General features: G+C 47.2%; 2 protein-coding genes across 2 annotated transcripts in view; both read left to right on the plus strand.

Moving 5' to 3' along the window:
* The first annotated feature begins 218 nt into the window (after positions 1–218).
* LOC149364926 (uncharacterized) lies at positions 219–19,223 on the plus strand. Its single transcript, XM_089574907.1, has 4 exons — positions 219–502; positions 14,130–14,273; positions 16,435–17,739; positions 18,228–19,223. Exons 1-4 carry the CDS (start codon positions 271–273, stop codon positions 18,365–18,367), a joined length of 1,821 nt encoding a protein of 606 aa, XP_089431033.1. The 5' UTR covers positions 219–270; the 3' UTR covers positions 18,368–19,223.
* LOC149364927 (monocarboxylate transporter 12-like) overlaps positions 14,153–20,129 on the plus strand; it is a 28,424-nt gene continuing 22,447 nt past the window's right edge. The window contains exon 1 of the mRNA XM_089574915.1: positions 14,153–14,273. The gene's annotated coding sequence lies outside the window, so the exon portion shown is untranslated. The remainder of the gene's footprint in view (positions 14,274–20,129) is intronic.

Raw genomic sequence — 20,129 nt, forward strand, 5'->3', positions numbered from 1 at the left:
AGCATCCACGTAGTCACTGATCGTTCACAGAAATATGCCCGCGGAAAACTATCAGTGAAATTGAGACGCATTTGGCGCTTGTTTCAGAGATATCCAACAGGCCTCGGCGCCGAACTCCCTCCCCTTGGCGCCTCAGCCAACGCGCGTCGCGCTAGCGTCCACGGCGCGGCGCCCCCGACGCGGCTGCGGCAGGCAACGCTGTCGACGGCACTCCTCGGCCCGCGCGCCAGGTGTAATGCGACCGCGGCGCGGTGCGGAAGCAGGGACGCGATGTCTTCGCAGGAGAGCGCAGCCAAGGCCCGGCGCAAGCGTCGCAAGACCGGGCCGGACTCTCACTACAGCTGGGTGGTCGCCCTCGCGTGCGGGGGCGTCAACGTGTTCATGCATGCGTCCGGAAAAGTGGTGGGCCTGCTCTTTTTCGGCATGCTCGAGGAGTTCTCCGTGAGCCGAGAGACGGCCGCCTGGCCGCTTGTCCTCAACAACACGCTCCTCAACCTCGCAGGTGGGTCAGTACTATACCGGAGGCTGAACACTGGTCCCTGCTGGTCTGTACGCAGCTACGCGTCTGCATGTCAGGGTCAATGGAGGAGGATGTCGAACGGCGTCAGTGAACGTCCGTGAGGTCTCGCCGAGTTTGCCAAGGATATAATGGGGATTTCCATTCCGGGAGTCTGCTGTGAAAGTTTGGATGCTGGGTTGCAGTACCTCAGGATGCCGATGTTGTCTCAACTAAGGACTAGCAGAACCCCTTCTATTTACGGGCGTCACAGGATGGCGATTTTCAGCTACGTATGATGGAACCCATTTGGCAGCGAATCTGCCCGCGTGCGAACAACCGCGAGTGTGACAGTTTCTCGCTAGATGCGTACGGATGGTACGTGGCTACTCATAAGAGGAGAGCGAACTGTCAAAATGTTGCACTGACAGCCATGTTGCAGCAGCCATACCATGGCGCTGTCGGTCACTACCTTTCACTGCAACCAGATGAATGCCTGGGCAGCTTATCGAGTCCATGGGCGGCTGCTCGCTGATCAGTGGTGCGTGCTCAAGGGCACGCCTTCGCGTCTTCTCGAAAACAGCGCTTCCTGAAGGTAGGCACACACAAGCATGTTCGCATGTTTGCCTACAGGAACGCCAGCGATATCGGCTGAACCCTGTGCCCGCACTATCGGTCAGCATGTCTATCGGGCACAAGCTGTTGGAAGAAGGCAACATGCAAGCATTCTGGTCGCGGGGCGCTCTTGTACGACAGTCGTATGGGCATCGCGGAAGAAAGGTTCTCTGGAGGCTTCACCGGCTATCGTAGCGCGAATGTGGTGCACGTGATTCTTTTCGGATCTGTGACTTTCGGATGATGTCTAAGGATAGTTTTGCAAGGCACAGTGCGTCCTGCTGCCTTCACAGTGTAATTCACTCAACGTTACAGGCTTTCCGGCATCTAGTACAATCAGGTCAAACGTTCGTTGCTTTACAAATATGCCACCAACCGTTCACCGACTAAGCGCTGCAGTATGTATAGTACAATAACGCGACCACAACTCCAGTTGAAGATATTGCACTTTTGCTATGCAACTGGCGAATTTACGTTGTGTTGGTACTGTGGTGGAATTCGTTTCTAGGAAATACATTGCAAGCAGCAGACCTTATACGCACCGAGAATAATTAAAAAGCGAAGATATTATTGAAAGGCAGGTTATATGTCCAGAGTAGTAGCAAGAATCTCCTTGGAACATACCCTCCACCCCACTGTGTTTGACTTGGGCGTAAGTTAGTGATCAATACATTCGTAAAGCAGAATGCTTGCATGGAAGCCTTGCGAGGAGTTAACAGTCGTCTAATTTAAGTTGTGATAATCCGATTTCGAAAAAAAGCAAAATCTAAATCGTACTGGCGTTCATGACAGCCTACGGGACCGAGGTAAGATGGTGACGTTGGCACTCATTTCCTTCATTCAGAACAATTAGAGCCGGGTGTCTTCTCTTAACGAGAATATATAACCAAGTGAGAACATACTTCGAAGTATAAGTTCCGCTTGAAGAAACATGTAACAGCACGTGCTGACCCTTTATTCAAAATATGAATGTCACTGACACAGGAATACTGATAACGTGCCTCATTTTTTTTTTATGTCAAGAGTTTTAATCTGGCGCTACCGCTATCAGACAGTGCGTCCATTGTGTCGAAAGGTATCTGCACAATCTTAGATTGTATAGCTAGAGAGAGGTATTTTCGTCGCGCAGTATTTAAATGAGCGTTCCAACATTTCTTCACCAAAAGGTGAAGAAATGAAGTTACGTTACAATACGTGTTTGGCAACAGGTTTTGCCTTTCTCAGAGGAGAGTGGGTAGCAATAGCGAAAATAGATTGATTGTTGACGTCCACAAGGCAGGAAAGGTGAAGTGTTTGCTGCGACAAGATAAGATATGGGCGCTTAGCATGAGGAGTTTTTGACAGGTGCACGACTAACACATGGTCGTGGACCGCAGGAGGCCAACTTGTCGCGATGCTCGGCAACTTGGAAAGTTCTAAAACATTTCTAAAATGCCTGTCGTCAGAGTCCTCCCCAGTAGCCGTGCTTTGCTAAATGATGAAAAAACTAATGCATGAGGTCCTCGACTTTCAGTGCCTCCCTCCTTACGCTATGCTAGAAACAAAATGAGGTCAGTGATAACATGAGGCGTTGTCTAGGCAGCGGTCGTTGGGTCCATTGGAAAGGGTTTTGTCCACGAAACTCTTGCGAGGATGGTATCAGCCTTGGTTGACCTGGCGTTCGAGACACTAGAGCATCTGTACAAGATACGCGTGTGCTCTATATTATGGCCGTTCGATGCGAACCCATTTCAGCTGTTCGACACATAGAGACGAGGAAGCTTTCCTCTATAGTTGTACAACGTCGTCCCAGCGAGCTTCTGCAATGTAACGGCCACAAGGTGGTGCAGCGGTCTCCATAGACTGCGTCAGACGGAGAACGACACTAAGCACCGTCAGCGCATTTCTTGTCTTCGCCCTTAGATGGCAGGGCGAGCGGATGCACGGCTCCTTCGTTCGCGTTGTGGGATTTTTGATGCACGGAATGATCCCTTCGCCGAGTTTGTAAACCTCGTATATCTGCCCCTCCGTTAAAAACAACGGCTTTTACTGGTTGCGCTAAGATGGTCCCTTTAATGTTATATCTCCCACTGAAAGGGTAAAACCTCTTAAGCTCATGACGATGCATATATATTTTATTACGCAACCTTTTCACCAACACTACTGTGCTTGTTAGCCATAAACGTTTTTTTTTTGGAGGGGGGGGGGGGACACAACCGGTTGCTAACATGTAGTAACGAGCGATCAGGGTAAGTGGAATGTTAGTATCTATGTCTTTTTTGCTGCCGGTTTTATGAGCGTAGTAAACAGCAACAATGTAATCGGTGGTTAGATTTAGTGGGCAGCTACAGTTATTAGTTTGTCACTAACTTTGTTGAGAGCGGAAAGCACGGATAATCATCTCTCCAGGCAATTACCTTTCTTGCTTTCTGACAAGATGGCGTCACGTGGGCGGTGTAGTCTTGGAAACCGATGTCCACAGCAGCCGATAAAAGGGGCTGTAAAAGCACGAAGTTGTCGCGTTGGCCTTTCCTCGGCGACTCTCGTAAAACGTACGACGTCACCGCAAGCCTGCGCGCCATTCGGCTGCAGTGTTTCACGCAGAAAAGAATTTATGCCGTATAATACGTCAGAACGCTGATCCTGGGTCGCAAATATGTCAGGAACCGTTCCTTAAGCAGCGAAGGGGCGAAGAAAAATAGCTATTCGAGGGAATGGTGCATTAGATAGCCAATCGTCAGCATGAATATCTTGTTACAAAGATATACAGAAAATAATCTAAGAAATATTACGTCAATGTATTTATCCAGGTCAGTCAGTCACGTATATGCTACTACCCTGCAGCAACTTTGAAAGAAATGGTCATCACTTACTTAGCATGGCGTGCTCCAGGTGGTACAGTGGACTCCAATAAACACGCGCGGTTGAATCGCTCGAATTGTTGGCCAGCTGGAAAAGCGTAAGGTGCTTAACAAAATCTCAAGATATGCGAGGACCCTAGAATCGTCTTAAGCGTGCCCTCAAACAGAGTAGAAACCGGCATTTGAAAGCCAATCGCACACCCATCCTGCTGCAGTTTACTTACCAGCTTCATTATTAATTTCCCCGATATGCTGCTCATAAGTTACAAATGCCGATGGTCTACTACATGTGGTGGCATACTCATGGTGCGTATTTTAAATACGCCTACTGGCTGGAATCGTCTGCTACAAACGTACGCACGCGTATAAGCCCAAGTTAACGCGGCCTCACGCAGACCTTGGGCTCTTTTGTGCAATTCACTGCCGTACTGTGTTATTTATTTATTTTTTCACAAAGTAACATTTCAAGTCGATGTCTCGGAGGTGTAAATAGATGGAAAACACTGCACTCAACAACAATAGCATAGTCTCAGTGCGCCTTGAGAACAGCGCTGAGTGTTTTATTTCGCAAAGCTTTCCGCCACTTCCCTCGACAGGTGGAAACGGCGACATACTTACCCCGCGCTATTGTGCGCAGGTCGAATCCCACTTGGGAAATCACGCTACAAGCGAGGCCAGGCAGGCCTTGTGTGCTCGAGGCACAGCCGCCAGCTCTCGTGGGGGCTCGCTGAAGCGTATCTGCGACGGTTGCATCCGTTATCGCTGGCGCCCATTAGGAACGCTTATCCGTAACAAAGGAACGGCGTCGCTGCTTGCGCGCGCTGTGAGGCGAACATGATCCGAGCGATACGCGCTAAAACGCTTCTTCCTGCACGGGGGTGCTTCTCTTTCTCCCGCGCCGAGTTGTGAGCTCAGAAGTCATATTGCGAACACCCCGAGCTCGAGCTGCTTCCTGTTGTCGTCGCATCAGTTTCGAGCGGGTTTCCGGCTGCAAACTTCCGTACGATCACAGTAAACATTGTGAATGGGATAGAATAGGAAAACTTTTAATGTCCAGCAGAAAGAGGGTAGCTGGAGGGCTGCCAGCCTAGACGGCGGCCGAAAGGTCTTGGCTCTGGGCGGTGGCTTCGGCCAGTCGGACGAGTTGTAGCTGAGTCTCCGGGTAGCAAGCCCTCCCATTGGTCTTTCCGCTTTACGTGTCGTCCCTCCTGGGGGGCATGATGGCACTCCCGTAGTATGTGGTCCAAGGTGGCCCTAAGTTCACAGTTTGCGCATTTTTTTCAAAATTGCCCTGGGTACATAAGACTCCAGAGGGCCGGGTTTGGAAATGTATAAGTTTGTAACCGCGTCGCCACCTGATGGCTTGGTGTCTGATTAAGAATTTATACACTGGAGGAAGCCTAGCTCTTTGAAGATGATAGTGCTGCGTAATTTCTCTGTATCACACCATGCGCTCCCTGTCTGTGAAGACCACCTCGCTCAGGTCCACCCGGAAGGAAAAGCCTCGGGTGAACCCGTGGGCCTTCTCATTACTAAGCAGGGATGCATGTGCTGGCGTCCAGACCAGCATAATTTTTCGTTCTAATTCATAACGGCTTAGAATTCTTTGCTATCTGGGATTTCAAACTAGCTGGTGTGGTTATACATATGCTAAACCGTAACATCCCGCTGTCATCATCTGTTTTCGTATATCCATCTCGTCCAACTAGAAATTTTTTCAATAGTCGTTTTAACCTTCCAGTTGTGAATAATGTGTACGGTAAAAGAATTATTGCCTATGCCAGTGCTAAAATTTGGAACCAACTGCCAGCTAACTTAAAAACAGGTCAGTTGTCAATCACCTGAACAAAGAACGTTTTTCGAAGCCAGCAATATTCGACTCCACTATAAATCAGTGTTTCTCTTGGATGCATTCATTCTTTTATTTTTTTTTGTCTTTGTCCTCCTAACTATTGTATAATTTCTTGAGTATTTAGCTTTTATTTGTATATAACTGTCGCATAACTGCTGTATAGTACTGAGCTGTCTCGCTATATTTTTTGCACTTCCTGCGTGGGCCCAAGTCTAGCCGAGAAGGCTAAGGGCCCAGATGATTCGCATGTATTTTTTAATAACTGTTTGAATAAATCTGATTTTGATCTAAAAAAAAATTGTATGCGGCAGAGGGGAGATCCGGCCCCTGCTGAAATTTAGTATGGCAACTTTGGAGTCGCTGATGATATACCCCGCTCTTGTGCCTGCACAAGCCAGTGCTATGGCAGCTACCTCTGCAGTCTCTGGGTTACCCCAGTATAGATGCACTTATGTTTACGACCATGTCCTTCAGGAAAATATCGGAAACCCGGGTGTGCCTGGTCGCACTATGGCTTCTCAGATTTCATAAGAGTTATACTGCCCAGCGTTATAGAGCCGACCACTCAAAACTCCGCTCATTTAGAGCAAGCCATGACAAAACAGGCCAAAACCTTACTCGTATATAGAGTATTTACCAGTGGGAGTGCGCCTACGTGACCTTTATTGAAACAACTTCGTTTTTCGCCTCTCACAAAAACATCTTCATGCCACTGACTAAGCCCCGGCAAAGGAAGAGTGTTGCACAGGAGAAGGATAAGCCCTTCTGAGTGCGCTGCTTGCCTAGATTGCGTAGCATTCATCGCTTGCCAGGCATGAAATCGGCTATGGTCGGTGACGTGCATTGAGGTGGGGTTGAATACTTGCGCCTCTGTACGGGCTTCGAAAAGTGAGGGAAGGGCGAGTCTGTATGCGCCTCCACCGTCTGTACGTATGTGTTCGCTGCGAGTCTACGTGGGTCTCTTCAAAATGAAAACAGATCTCATTTTTAGACCGCTATAATGCGACTACTGTACTGCACACAATAGGAGGTCCCAAACTAATGCAAAAATGGACGGGGCATCAGTGTTAGCAAAGTAAACAAACAACAACAAAAGAAAACAGGCATCAACAGACAATGGTATATCGGTAGCGCCGGACACAAAAGAACAGGGTGAAGTTTTAGTTTCGGTTAAATTCACCTTTACTCTACTCGTGTTTAAAAGGTGTGTGTATGTTATTTTATTACGTTCCGAAACGACATTCCCAAACGACATACCTAAAAGATATGGGGACTGATTTATACATAAGCAGTAGGCACCGAGGCAAAAAATGTATTTAGCTCGGTAATAGAGGTTTCTCCTGTATTACTCAGCTAATGGGATCTCTTTCTGTATTATAAGAGGTACAGTCGGGGACAAAATCTCCGGACCACGTGCTCCTCTAACAAAGCCGATAGCTCTGCTATTAGTCGGCCGCTGGATACCACACTTGTGAAGGTAAATGTTAAATTTTTGTTCTTTCATCACCACAAGTGCGGTCTCCAGCCGCTGTCTGATAGTAGAGCTATAAGCTTCGTTTGAGGAACACGTGGTCTGGAGACTTTTGTCCCCGACTGTACGCTATTGTATATTTCACGCAGTTCGAGAAATAAACTTCCAACTTCAAACTAGGAATACACAAATATCATTTTGAAAATAAGACGCATGTCACTCCTACCTTTGACATCGTCTGTAATGAATGTTCTGGGTGACCTGTTTGTAAATCAAAATAGGAAATGAATAAGAGCTGTTAGCTGTGGCAGACGTAATTCTCGTGAACGACGTCGTCAAGAAACACTTACTTTTTAGTGCTGCAGCATGTTTCAAGAAAAAAAGCGACACCTGGCCTCTGAAACTTGGTACGACCAACGCCAGAGTCACCTTCTGTTTTACCCCACCGTATGGTTTAATGGCATACACGGCATAATTACTTTTGAAAAGTAACTGAAACACACAACTAATAAATTTCGTAGTCACCACGCGAAAGTAATTAAATTACATTAACAATTGCGGCTCACACAAGTTAATGACAGTGCATTACATTCACTTGCGAATAGTAATGCAATTAATCTTGAAGTAACTTTTTCGTGCGAACAAAGAACGAAAGCAGAATAAAAGAAACGCCAAATTCTCTCTAGACATGACGCACACATTCTTTGCTCTTCCAAATTCCGCCTCACCCATATTGCCCACCCCAATTCCCTCTTTCCTAAAGCACCTGTCATTTCAAAGATAACACAACGCGAACAAAACAATGAAAACAGAAGCATGAGCAAGCACTTGTCACTATCAGTGTGCTTAAGATAGAAACGAATGGCGAACCCAACGCTTTTCTGCCCGAAGCTGCCTCCACTCTTTACTCCTGCTAAGCAGGGTATGTTCTGCTCCGGCCAGGCGAAAAATCTATCCTGACAACCTGTGCGTGGGAATGTGCTGCCATGTGCATTATTGCCCGTACCCCCGCACCTCGGGGCGGCGAGCGTAACAGGGCCGCTGTGAGCCGACGTAGCGCCTCAGCGCGCGCTCCCGGCTCGTTTTGAACTCCGACGTGCGCCATCTGGCTGCCCCTTCGGATGCAAGAGCACAAACATTAATGTTGCTTGTTTGGGGGGTACTCTCAACTCTCGCCCTCCTGTCTATCTCTCATGTACGCGCAGACGGCGACCTAGCAGCACAGGACACCGGTGGTCTGGGATGCAGGGTCTTACGTACTCGTTCGTACTTGCTGCTCTCTTAACTGAACGCAGGCTTGTGACACGTAGTTCTCGATTTCTACTCGCCCTGCCATGCATACTAGAGACCAATACTTTGCCGAAAGAAAGAGTACTAATTCGTTTTAGGAAAAATAATTTCTAAAGTAATTACTTTGGATGCGAATTACTGTTAAAAGCCATTCATTACATCACTAAATTGCTGGAGCAGGAAAGTAATTCAGCACAATACAAGTTACCGCGAAAAGTAGTTAAGTTACTTTAATCTGATTACAGTAAATTAATTACTACTATGTCTGCTTAGTAGCTATGACGTTCGGCTGCTGAGCGGAAGGTCGCGAGACCGAATCACGGCCGCGGCGGCTGTATTTCGATGAAGGCGAAATGCAAAGTACCTGAGCGCTGTCCGATGTCAGAGCACGTTAAAGAGCCCGATGTGTCATAAATTAATCCGGTGCTCTTAGCAGTATTGTACGATACCTAACGATACTTTTCACAACCTGCAGATTTGCCTCCTAATGACTTTGATTCAACCCTAAGTATGCTCAGCATGTTTTCCATTGCGTCTGAATTAGCTTTCATACCGGCTATAACGTTTACCTGTTTCGAGTCAGCCCTGAATTTTATTCCAGACTCGTGCTAGTTGTTCTCCCGTTCACAATCCATGCGTCACCAGTGACCTCGAATAACACCTGTGACCTCCACCTCTGCTAGTCACATGGGGTGATGTGGGTGGTCGGTGCTACTCATGGACGCACAAGGACGGATAACTTCTGGGGCGCTTAAGACTGCATATAGGACCAAATCATAGTTTGTAAAACCGCCGAAAGGCGAAGTTCATCGTCCTCCTCCAATTGCGTAAAATGAACGTCATGAATGCGTCTAGAATAGCCGTAAAGTAGATTTTTTTACACTCGTTTTACGAAAACCCTTCCTTGTGTACAAAGATGTGTGGATTCACTCGCTGCGGTATGTTTAAAAGGGCTTGCTACCGTGCGTAGTTCCCTAAAGCAATGCAGGAACCTAGAAGTGTTGAAAACTCTGCATTTTTGTTTCGTATAACTGTGGAAAACGTAGCGAGAATACCCGAAGGGCATTTTCATAGCGAAGACAACAAAACGTCCCCTGTCAGCTTCTCCCACTGCGTCCCCTCCTAGTGCCGTCTCGACAACACCAGCTTGGGGTCGACCTTCTGCTGAACTCCCGAGCGTTCCGAGAAGTCTTTCAAAACTACTGCGCAACTATGCCGACGAAGAGCCGGCGACAACTAAATGATAAAAAAAGATAAACTGTCTTTAGGAGCTGCCAATTAGCAACAACGGTTGGAGAATTGTCTTCGCGCACAGGTACTTCAGGGCGTCTACGGAGGAGCGACAGCACGCGGACGGTGAGAACAACGAGGTCATCCGTCTTCGTGTACATCCCTGTCACGAGGTTCTGGTTGGCTTGCGTTGCAACTTGTGCGAAGTTAAATGAGTCACAACAAGCTGAGGCGACTAAACGGCAGGGGTATTACCACTGTAACTTTAGTTCGTCCCGTTGTGAAGATTTATTCGCTATGTAAGCTATGACGGAGTCATAGACTGTATTCCTGGTTACCAAGCTCAGGCTGAGCGCTTCCGATATCAGGTTCTAAATGTGTGTCTGTGCCATTCAGTTCATCTCAAAGTCATCATGGCTTGGATAGACAGGCCAACAAAACAAAGCTAATAATCAAAGTGCGCCTTATATGTACTGACTTCTGGACTGCAGACAGTGCCGCATACGCGCGGTCATTTAACCTTCTATGATTGCCGTTAGCATAACGTACTTACTTCATCTGTAAATGTAAACAGGTCTTCAAATGCTAAGCTGGCGCTATAGCGCAGAATGGCAAGACTTCTGCTGTAAATGTAAAAGGTATGATTTGTTAGGTCAAATGTATCACTGCAGTATGCATAATGAGGATCCGCTAAATTCGAATGCATGCATTGATTCCTCCAATGAGTCCTGATGTCATGAAACAAACTGCACGGGAACTTCTCTCACAGAAAGACGCCTCGTAAAACACCCTGAATGCTCTGCTTGCAAACAGCGACAGCACATAGGCGTGAAGGTTAACGGGAATCGGGTCGGGAGCATCAGGATGAGAGCGACATTTGGAAAACTGCGACAAGTATGAATGCTAATCGGGAGTCCTTTTTACTGCTATTCAAACCAGTGAATGGTATCGAAGACTTCATTTCACTGGTGTTCACAAAGTATGATGATGTTTTAAGACAACTTGCCCAGCTGCATAAAGAAGTGAAGAGCATCACTTGTGAAGAGCGCCTTGAACCTGTTCAAAGCTACCGCGCTTCGGGCGCTGTAGCTCAGCTGAAAGGTGTAGGAGTCACGAACAAAACTTTGAAATCAGCAGTACTAAGGAAACAAAACATGAAAACTTGGACAGTGCTAAACCTTCCCTTAAGAAATAAAACAAAGTAGAGCAGAACGTTGGGCCAGTTGGTGTAGCGACATATTCAAGAAAACTTTGCGCAGATTAACACGGGACGGAGGGAGTGCGTGTGTGCGTGTTTCTCCCTCCGTCTTGTGTTAATCTGTGCAAAGTTTTCTTGAACATGACTTCCCTTAAGACTACTGCTGATCATTAGTATTATTTAAGTCAGCTTGATATTGTTCAACACTGATTACTGAAACATCAAACACCCGTCAGGAAGGAGTAATTAATATGCCCGTTTATAACTCATACTTTACTAACAGAATTTCAAGCTGTGATGGCGGTGTTTGATCGTTAGTAACCGTATGTATAAGCTTTGAACTTGTATCAGAATTTTGTTTTGTAACTCCTGGCTGCGAAGTCGTTTGTTTCAGTTTCGATCGTGCTATTGTTGTGGTATGCTGCGAGCCTTAGCATAGCCATATTGCACAGCTGTTTTCTTTCGTAAATACTTTTTTGAATTTTGTGAACTCCGGAAAGTTTGATGTGACTTTTAGCGGAGATTTAAATGACAACCTGCTCTCATGTAGCAGTGCGGTGACAAATTTTATTCTACTGTTATCCTCAATTCGCTGCTTTGACACAAACAGGACACCGATAAAGGTTACTCTTAATACAGTCGAGCCCACTTGTAACCAGCCTGACTGTCTCATGGACTGCGTTCGTAGTATTCGTTGTTCGTAGTTAATGCACTCCGCGTATTACGGCAACTAATACTTAGTCCGTCATAAGTGACACACATTTTTTTAAACCGCGTCATGCGCGCCTATAGTTTCAAAGAGGACCATACGGCAAAGCATTATAGGCTCTTCATAGCTGTCGTTCACTCCTTGCCGATACCCCAGCTTGCTGCCAGCAGCCTGCGTTAGGGAGAGAGTATTATCGTGGTTGAAACGTGCGCAGCAACTGGTGCAGGTCGGCCACATTAATCAGATTCCTATCGGTAGAAGAACTCTCGCACATTGCGCCCGAGGGCTTCGTCAGAGCACGGCTCTGTGGTGTTTGTCGTCTGCGGGAAAGCAGTCATCCGATGCCACATCCGGCCAGCTATGCATCACCGACGCGGTGCCACAAAGCTGCATGCGTCTGGCCACGTGTCTTTTCGACAGCGTCATCTACCGTCCATGGACTCATGCAGCGACGAAAGTAGCGCAGCGCACGTGCTGCGACGAGTGAGTCGATTGCACTGCCCGCTATCTGGAACTGCCTGCACGTGGTAGCAGCACAAAAAATTCGGGGTCAATTAAGCTTCGCCTTTAACAGTAAAACGCGAGAGCGTTAATCAGATTCCACTCGGCTCGTCTGCTTAACTACCTCATTCCTAATTAGCGGGCTCAAAATTACTTCATGTGCGCATTAGTTCATGTCTGTAAGGCACTTCAGAGACTCAAAGACCACAACACATTCAAAAGGTCCACCTTTATTCAGTCTGAGCCAACGAGCCTTCGAGAACTATGGATAGCGTGCCCTTCTCGCAGTCCAGCGGTACCGGGTTCGATTGCCACCCAAACCCAAGTTAACTCGCTTTTCTTTTCAGCTGAATTTTATTATTTGTTTGTTTCGATCAGGATTTGTCTCTTAAGGCCGACAAGGACGACACCGGCTTTTCTGCGGCACAAGGCCCTTAATTCTGTCGCTTTATATGGTGGAGCCGAATAGCAGGGCTGGGCACAATACTGCAAAAAATATCTTCAGTACCGATACCCGATAGCCTTAGAAATTGTATTTCTAAAAGTGATACTAGATACAGAACCAAAACTTATTTCCGATTTGCATACTCGGTATACTGTATCGCCTATACTTCAGTGCAGCGGTAAAATCGGCAATGTTGTTTAAATTTGGTAATATGACTGGCTAAGTTTAAAAAATTTCCCCATGATTTCAGGAATTTTTTTGTGTAATCGATAGAGTGCACCGTCTTCGAAAGAGTGTAAACTACTCCGGCCCCAGGGATTTCTTGAAGCACCACTAACGGCACCACCTGGTTTCTTTAGAACTTATAGCATCTGACTGAAACCTTGATAACGTTGTAAATACCACTTTTACAAACATCCTGCAAATATGAGGGGACGTGCGTGCTTCATCTGCTGGTGTCAGTATACATGCGACCAGCTAGCGAGGCAGCGTTGCATTAAATTCGTTACCGAGCATGCGTACCGTAACCTTTTGCTGCCGACTGTACAGATAGTTCCTATGTATAAGGGACCACATCATGGGCATCAGGGAATGACTGCTCCAGAAATAGCAACTACAAGTTGACTTTTTGTGTTTTATGAATGGTTTGCCTGAGACGAATAACATCCGCAAAACATTTCCAACTAGTGCAGAGGTAGCAACAATAGTCGTTCGATTGCGCAAACTGTCGTCATAGTAATTCGTGCGTGTTTTTTATTAGTTTATTTGAGCAGAAATATACCTACGACAATGTCAGCTTCAAAGATGCACAGTACAGGATTTCTCAAGCAATGGCTCATGCAGGGTAAGTCGGTCGCAGTGAGGCGTACATCTTGGTTAAGTTCGTTCCATACTCTAAATTCACGACCAGGGTGAAGGCGCTTTAACGAAACACACACGGCACCGTTCGTTGTCAAAACAAACCAGGATCTGTGGGCTGGTCAAGCTGCCTGCGAACAGCTTTTTTTACCGCAGCCTCCAGACTTCAATGCCCAAAAAGCCTTGCTTCAACGGACACGGGCGGCGTTGCTTGCCAATGGGGCCCCGGAAAAGGAGCTCCAACCTGTATTTTTAGGAGGAAAGGGCAAATAGGGCCTTACCCCAATCACCTCTCTGTAACAATTTAATGGACTATAAATGTTTTTCACCATCACCTCCCATCTCATATGTAAGATGGCAAATAGATATTACTATTATTCGGCGCTGTCAACAGCTCTCCTCAACAGTGCGCCATCATTGATGTGGTACGCATTTTTAATCGCTCCTTGTCGCGTGTTGTTATGGTAGTGTGAATCTAGCATTCACTTTTCATCGGTTCGTACAATAAACGAAAATGGTTGTAAACAGTGGTGGGCCTAATCACAACACAGCAACACTTAGTGTGGGAATTTGTTTGCAATGCGACAAGCACGAATGTTTTCCAAAACGTACTTCCTTCTGCAGCTCCCGCCTTCGGATTCCTGTCCAAGTTCTTCCCCATACGAAGCATCATCCTCTTGTCGTCAGCCATATCGTCGGTGTCCGTGGCTCTGTGTTTCTTCGTCTCCGACGTATTCTACATCTCCCTTCTCTTCGGTGTCATTCATGGTAAGTAGTCGAGTGAAACTAAACAAGTCTTCATCGCGTGTCTGTAGTCGGTTCGGCGCGAAGTGTTCCGAGGTTACGACGCTGAGCGACCGCTCGCCTGCTTCGAGTTCCAGCTTCCAAGGAAAAGTGGCTTTGATGTAAACGAGTTCTGCGTCACGAGGTCTAGCCGTAGGCAAAGCCAGCCTAGCAAGTCTACACATCGCTTAGCCAGTTTCGTTCTACTACGTGATACAGAACTGACGAATTTAGCAACAATAATTAGAGCTCACGCAATTGAGTTTCATGTAGTATTAGGATAGAGCATAGTTTGGTTTCTAGGTGTCGGACGAATGAAAATGAAAATATTACCGGACGCAAACAAAAAAGTCCTCAGTGTCCCGTGGCGAGAAGTCTATTTCAAAGTGACGGTGGCAGCAATAGCTCTATACACCTCCCTCCTCTGCTCCTTTGGAGCAATTTATTATAATGACTATTAGGCCCTTATGCCTCAGGGGCAAGCTACGCGTGGTACTGTCTCTAGAACCGCCCGCTCCTTGACCCTGCTGAACCATACTGACAGTGCGAGAAAAAGTGCGAAATCTTACTGAAGCGGGGCATCCGGAGGCGGCATAACTGTGAGCGGTACGGCGGCGTCTCCAATATCGCCGGATTAAATTCTGGGCGCCCATTTGGCCCTCAGTGCAAGAGCCTTGAAACGTCGCCAAGCAGAAGTGCCGATTTATCTTTAACAATGCTGACGAACTAGTATCTGTGTGGGAGTAGAGAAAGCAAAGTTGTGTTTGACTCCTTTTCGAGAACTTCCGTTCCGGATTCGTTGCGGAGGGACCGTGTGTCGGGAATTAACCTGCTATTAAAAAAACAGCCGAGAACAACAAACCAAAGGATCTTTTGAAGTCGTAAGCTGTCGTTTTGTGGCTGTTGATGGATTTTGTGAGGGAATTGCATGAGCAAGTGCGGGTTTTTGCTTGATTCCTGTGCCTTAAAAAAAAAGCCCTCAGCCGGAAGTCAGCGCTCGTCGCGAGAACATAAATTACCTGAATCGCCCGGCTTTGCATCTTGATTGAACCTAAGGCAATAAAGGCACTTAAGCAGGGAAGCACAATCAGCAAATTGCTTGCTGGCAGCAATGGGCTGCTTTTGCCAGACTTGGAAGAACATGGCGAGAGCATCGACTGGTAGCCAGGCAGTCGCGGGTTGGAATCAAATAACGCTTTAAACATCACTGCACTTTTACCATTTGGGTGTGTATTTTTCTATATCCCCGATGAATGACAAACGCAGCGAAAATACAAATTAAAAAATACATCTACACTCGTCTACTCTACCGAAAATAAGAGTCATTTTTCCACCCGGCTGCTTTATACAAAGTGATTGCATTTATGCACTAAAAAAAAACAGCCGACCTTAGAATTCTTTTCATAGAGTGAAGAGGACACCAGGGGTGAAAGAACTTCCAGCACTGATAAAATTAAATTGTTTTCTTAATATCTCACTCCACGACCGCTAACCTCCAATAATGGACCTATGGCCGCGAGCAGCATTATTCGTCAACACAACGCATCGCCTCGCTTCGGGACCGGCTTGTGCACCCTCCGGGCACACGATTAAATGGTTAGTGCTCTACCATGGCTGGACAATTGTACTTGCATTGATGCACATTTGTAACAGATGCCCCTCCAGTATATAAGCTCATGAAAGCTCAGCAGTACACAAGATATCCAGCGGAAACGGCAATCTTCAGTCAATATAGGCCATTTCACTGTTTACAGCTTCATTGAACGCACGTGCATTCTGGACTGTACCACAGAAAGTTGCCTCTGTGAAATCCTACAGTCTGAACGCTGCTGCTGCATCCCAGTGGCAATATGGAGGGACGCAAGGCTACATTTCAAAAGTTGTGTAAGGAGCAAATAAGCTGCAAGTGAACTACGTTGGCTCAGTAGAACATGTTGAAGGTCCAGTTGGTGTTGCGTTGTTTCTAGAAGAGTGTCTGAGCGCTACTTATTTTCAGTCGAGCACATGGACAGGACAGCTCCCGTCCTGTCATGTCGATGTGCTCGTCTGAAAGTAAGTAGCGCTCAATTACACTTCTAGAAACTAGGAACTACGTTGGCTACGTAAAACGCGGTAAGCGGAGTCTGATCCGACACCTTTCGCGCAGGTGCAGCCACCTGCGGTGCCGTGCTGATGACACAGGTATGCATCAACCAGCACTTCATCCGCAGGCGTGGCACGGCGGCCGGCGTGGTGTCTGCCATTTCCGGTCTGAACTGCGTCATCTTCCCGCCGCTGTACGAGTACTGGATGAGCCACTACGACCTCCACTGGAGCTTCCTCCTGCTGGGCGCCTGCATCCTCAACTCATTGGCCTTCGGTCTCCTGGTTCGCTCCCCCAGCTGGCTCATCGTCAACCCCGTCGACTACTCGAAGCGCCGAAAGAGCATCTTCACGCGCGCCAATGTGGCCAACAAGGGTCTTGCAAGCTGGATCACACACTTCAGCGAGGACAACAGCGACTCTTCGGACGAAGAAGGCCACCTGGGGGCGTCCAGGCACCTCTCCGGATCGGTGCGGTACTTCTTCAGCGAAGGAATCTCCACTTCGGACAGCCAAACACAAATCGAGATGATGCCCGTCATACACCGGACGAGTATCGCGCCCGTCAAGCTTCGCTCGGGCGCATCGGAGGAAGTGCTCAGGGGGGACGGCGTCATTGAGTGCCAACGCTCCGACGTCATCTACAGCGACGACATAGACTACAATAGTTCGCCAGCTTTGGGGCAGTTGCGACAGGCTCACCAGCTACTGATAAGAACGCCGGCGCCGGATACCAGGGTCACGGTACATCCGCTTATGACCATTCCTACGGGCTACACGCTGTGCAAGCCCCTCGAACCAGTGCCCGGAAGTGGTCCTTACTCCAAGCACTTCCAACGGCAGCAATCAGCCGGAGAGCAGCCTGACAGCGAGGAGAACTACAGCAAGAAACAGAAGTTCTGGAAGATTGCAAAGACTTTCTTGACCATTTCCTTCTGGCACCTGACGATTTCTCAGTTCGTGGTACAGTTTGGCCTCGGAGTGTTCCTTCTGACCATTATTGACTTTGCAAACGACTGCGGTATCGGTGCCAAGGATTCTGTGTTCTTCATGACGTCCTTCTGCATCGGGGACATGCTCTCCCGTGTGCTGACAGGCTTGATCGCCGACAGGGGATCTGTCCACCTGGAGTTCTTGGTGGCGCTGGCATACGTACTTCAAGGTGTATGCTACGAATTCATGTGCTACATCAAGAGCTACCTGTACTTACTTCTTCTGACGCTAGGCATCGGTATTAGCCACGGCTCGAGAATCTTCATGCTGCCGATTTTCCTAACGAGGAGTTTTGGACTTAGAGGTCTTTCTGTCAACTTGAGCGTAGCAACATGCATCTGCGGCGTCCTGGCGTTAATAAGGCCGTTCTTAATCGGTAAGTGGAATTCCCATGTCATCAGGAAACTATTCTTGCGCGGCAAATGTTTTACTGATGTTTTGCCACATAAACGAACTCGACTTATTACTGCACTAAATTACCCAAGTATTTTTGGAATTTTTTTGTTACTTCGCATTATTTCCCTAAATATCCTGTATACTACGAAACCTGCATACCTTCGTTTGGATATCTGCAAAACAATATGGTGTACACACAGCACACAGGGAGGAAACACTGTGTACCCGTACCATTGTTCTGCTAACATCCGAACGAAGTACTGAACAGCTAGCTCAGATTCAAGAGCATCTGCAATATGTTATTAATTCAGTGTGCGATAATACTGAGCTTCTGACGAAACTAAAAACCAAGAAATTTTGTGGGTGATATAATAGTTTCATCACTTGGGGTAGGAATTTCACTTTTATTCCACTCAAGTAAGGTTAGAGACACTAAACCATGCGTACCAATTTTCTTTTTTCTTGAAGGTTACTTCAGAGACCACCAGGGTGCTTACCGAGGACTCTACCACTTGATCTGCATCATGAACATGTCGATAGCAGTGACGTGGTTCATCAAGGTGCTTCTCATCCGTAAAAGAGACCGGATAACGCTTCAAGGAATTTAAAGCGGCAATGCAGCTGGAATCCCTTTATACGCCCTTCAGTTTCTGCCGGTTATAAGTGCCATCCTTTCCAATGAACTGATTATGCTTGGAACCGTCCTTACAGAAGCTCCAGGACTGAGAAGGCGCTCTGTTTCCTGTGCCACTGATTGTGTTTAGATCGCGGATGAAAAAGCTAAAAACGAACAAAAAAAAGACAAAAAAAAGAACCAAAAGAGAGCACATGAGCCTCTTGAGGGTCACCAAAGGGCTTTTTTTTTCTTACTGGTTTAGTTCCCAGCAAGTGCAACCTGTTTTTTGTTCAAGTTTATGCATCCCGGGAGCCAATAACCAAGAAAAACATTTCACAAAAGGTTTGCGACGCAATCTCAAAAAGCGTTTGTCGCTTAGATAGCCAAGCGTGCTGGTCGCGTTCTGCACAGAAATGCTATAAATTTCTGCGAAATAGGTAAGCTCTAACTTTAAGTGGCAGTGAAGACGGCGTTTTGTACAAAGCCAAGATAGCACACAATGCTTGCGAAAGAAATTGGGACAGGAGCTATTAGCTTTGCATGCTGTGACTGAGCGGGGGGTACCCTCTACATACCTCCAGCTCATTGTGTGGTGTAGTATTTATTAACTTAGTCAACAGTCTTTTTCCATGACAGTTCACGCATGTGAGAGAAGCGGAGCCAGTGAGCGTAGTGTGTGCAAATGAATGGCTTGCTTCACAGTAAACGGAATTTGTAGGAAGTTATTATTCGCATTTGCAGTGTTCAGACGACTGTTATTGCGTAATTTATAAAGCTGCATTATGAAGTCCCTCTGTGTTCTGCGGCTACACATCATTATGTTGAATAAAAGTCTCAAAACATGGCAATAGTCAGTTTGTTTGTTTCTTTGTTTTGTTCCTTAATTTATTAAAAACGCACGATTACAGAAACCATTTGAATGCATTCAGTGCGTCCTCAAAGCCCACGAGCGCGGCATTACAGCCCCTTGTGGGAGCATGTATGGAAACTAATATAATTTAATTAATTGTTTCCTTAAATGCTCGAAGGCATTACATAAGGGGAAGACGTATTGGTTTGCAACAGCGAAAGGCGATGTCCAGGAAAGCTGGGCATAAATAAGGTATAAGCTTTTTCTCGCTTCCGTATGTGGCCCACTTCTTGCCCGGAGTCAATACTCACCTCAGTAGCAGTGTCATGCCAAATGCGAGTGCCTTACCGTGTCCTAACACCACATTGAAGTGCATACTATGCGAACCCAGCGGCGATCGGCTAGATCTCCTGCGTCCAGCACGTGGCCAGGCACCATCGTCACCGTTTGTGGGACAGTGCTTGCTGTTTAACTTTTTCTCTCGCTCCCTAGGAAACTCACAGTCCCCCCCCCCCCCCCCCCCCCTTCCTGCTCTCAATCTACACGCCGTGGTGGCTCAGTGTTTACGGCTTTCGGCTGCTTAACACGAAACGAGGGCTGAAATCCCGGCCGCATTTTGTCGGAGGCGAGCTGCGAAATACGGCTATGAGCTATGCGATGTCCGGTGCAAGTTAGAGAGCCCGAGTTGGTAAAAATTATTCGTGAGCTCTCTAAAACGGCGTTGCGTTCTGACTTCCTCCTTCCGCACTCACCTTCATCATTTGCCCCACGGCGCGGCTGAGGTGTCCACAGACTAGTGACGCAGTTACTGCCACATCACTTGCTCTCAATCTGCGTCTGAGGTCCGGTCGTTCATGTGTTTTCCCTCTGCAGTCCTCGCGTTCTCCCGTTCACACTTTTTTCG

This window comes from Amblyomma mixtum, chromosome 2 (assembly GCF_055824585.1).
Source record: "Amblyomma mixtum isolate Tamu chromosome 2, ASM5582458v1, whole genome shotgun sequence".
Taxonomy (NCBI): domain Eukaryota; kingdom Metazoa; phylum Arthropoda; class Arachnida; order Ixodida; family Ixodidae; genus Amblyomma; species Amblyomma mixtum.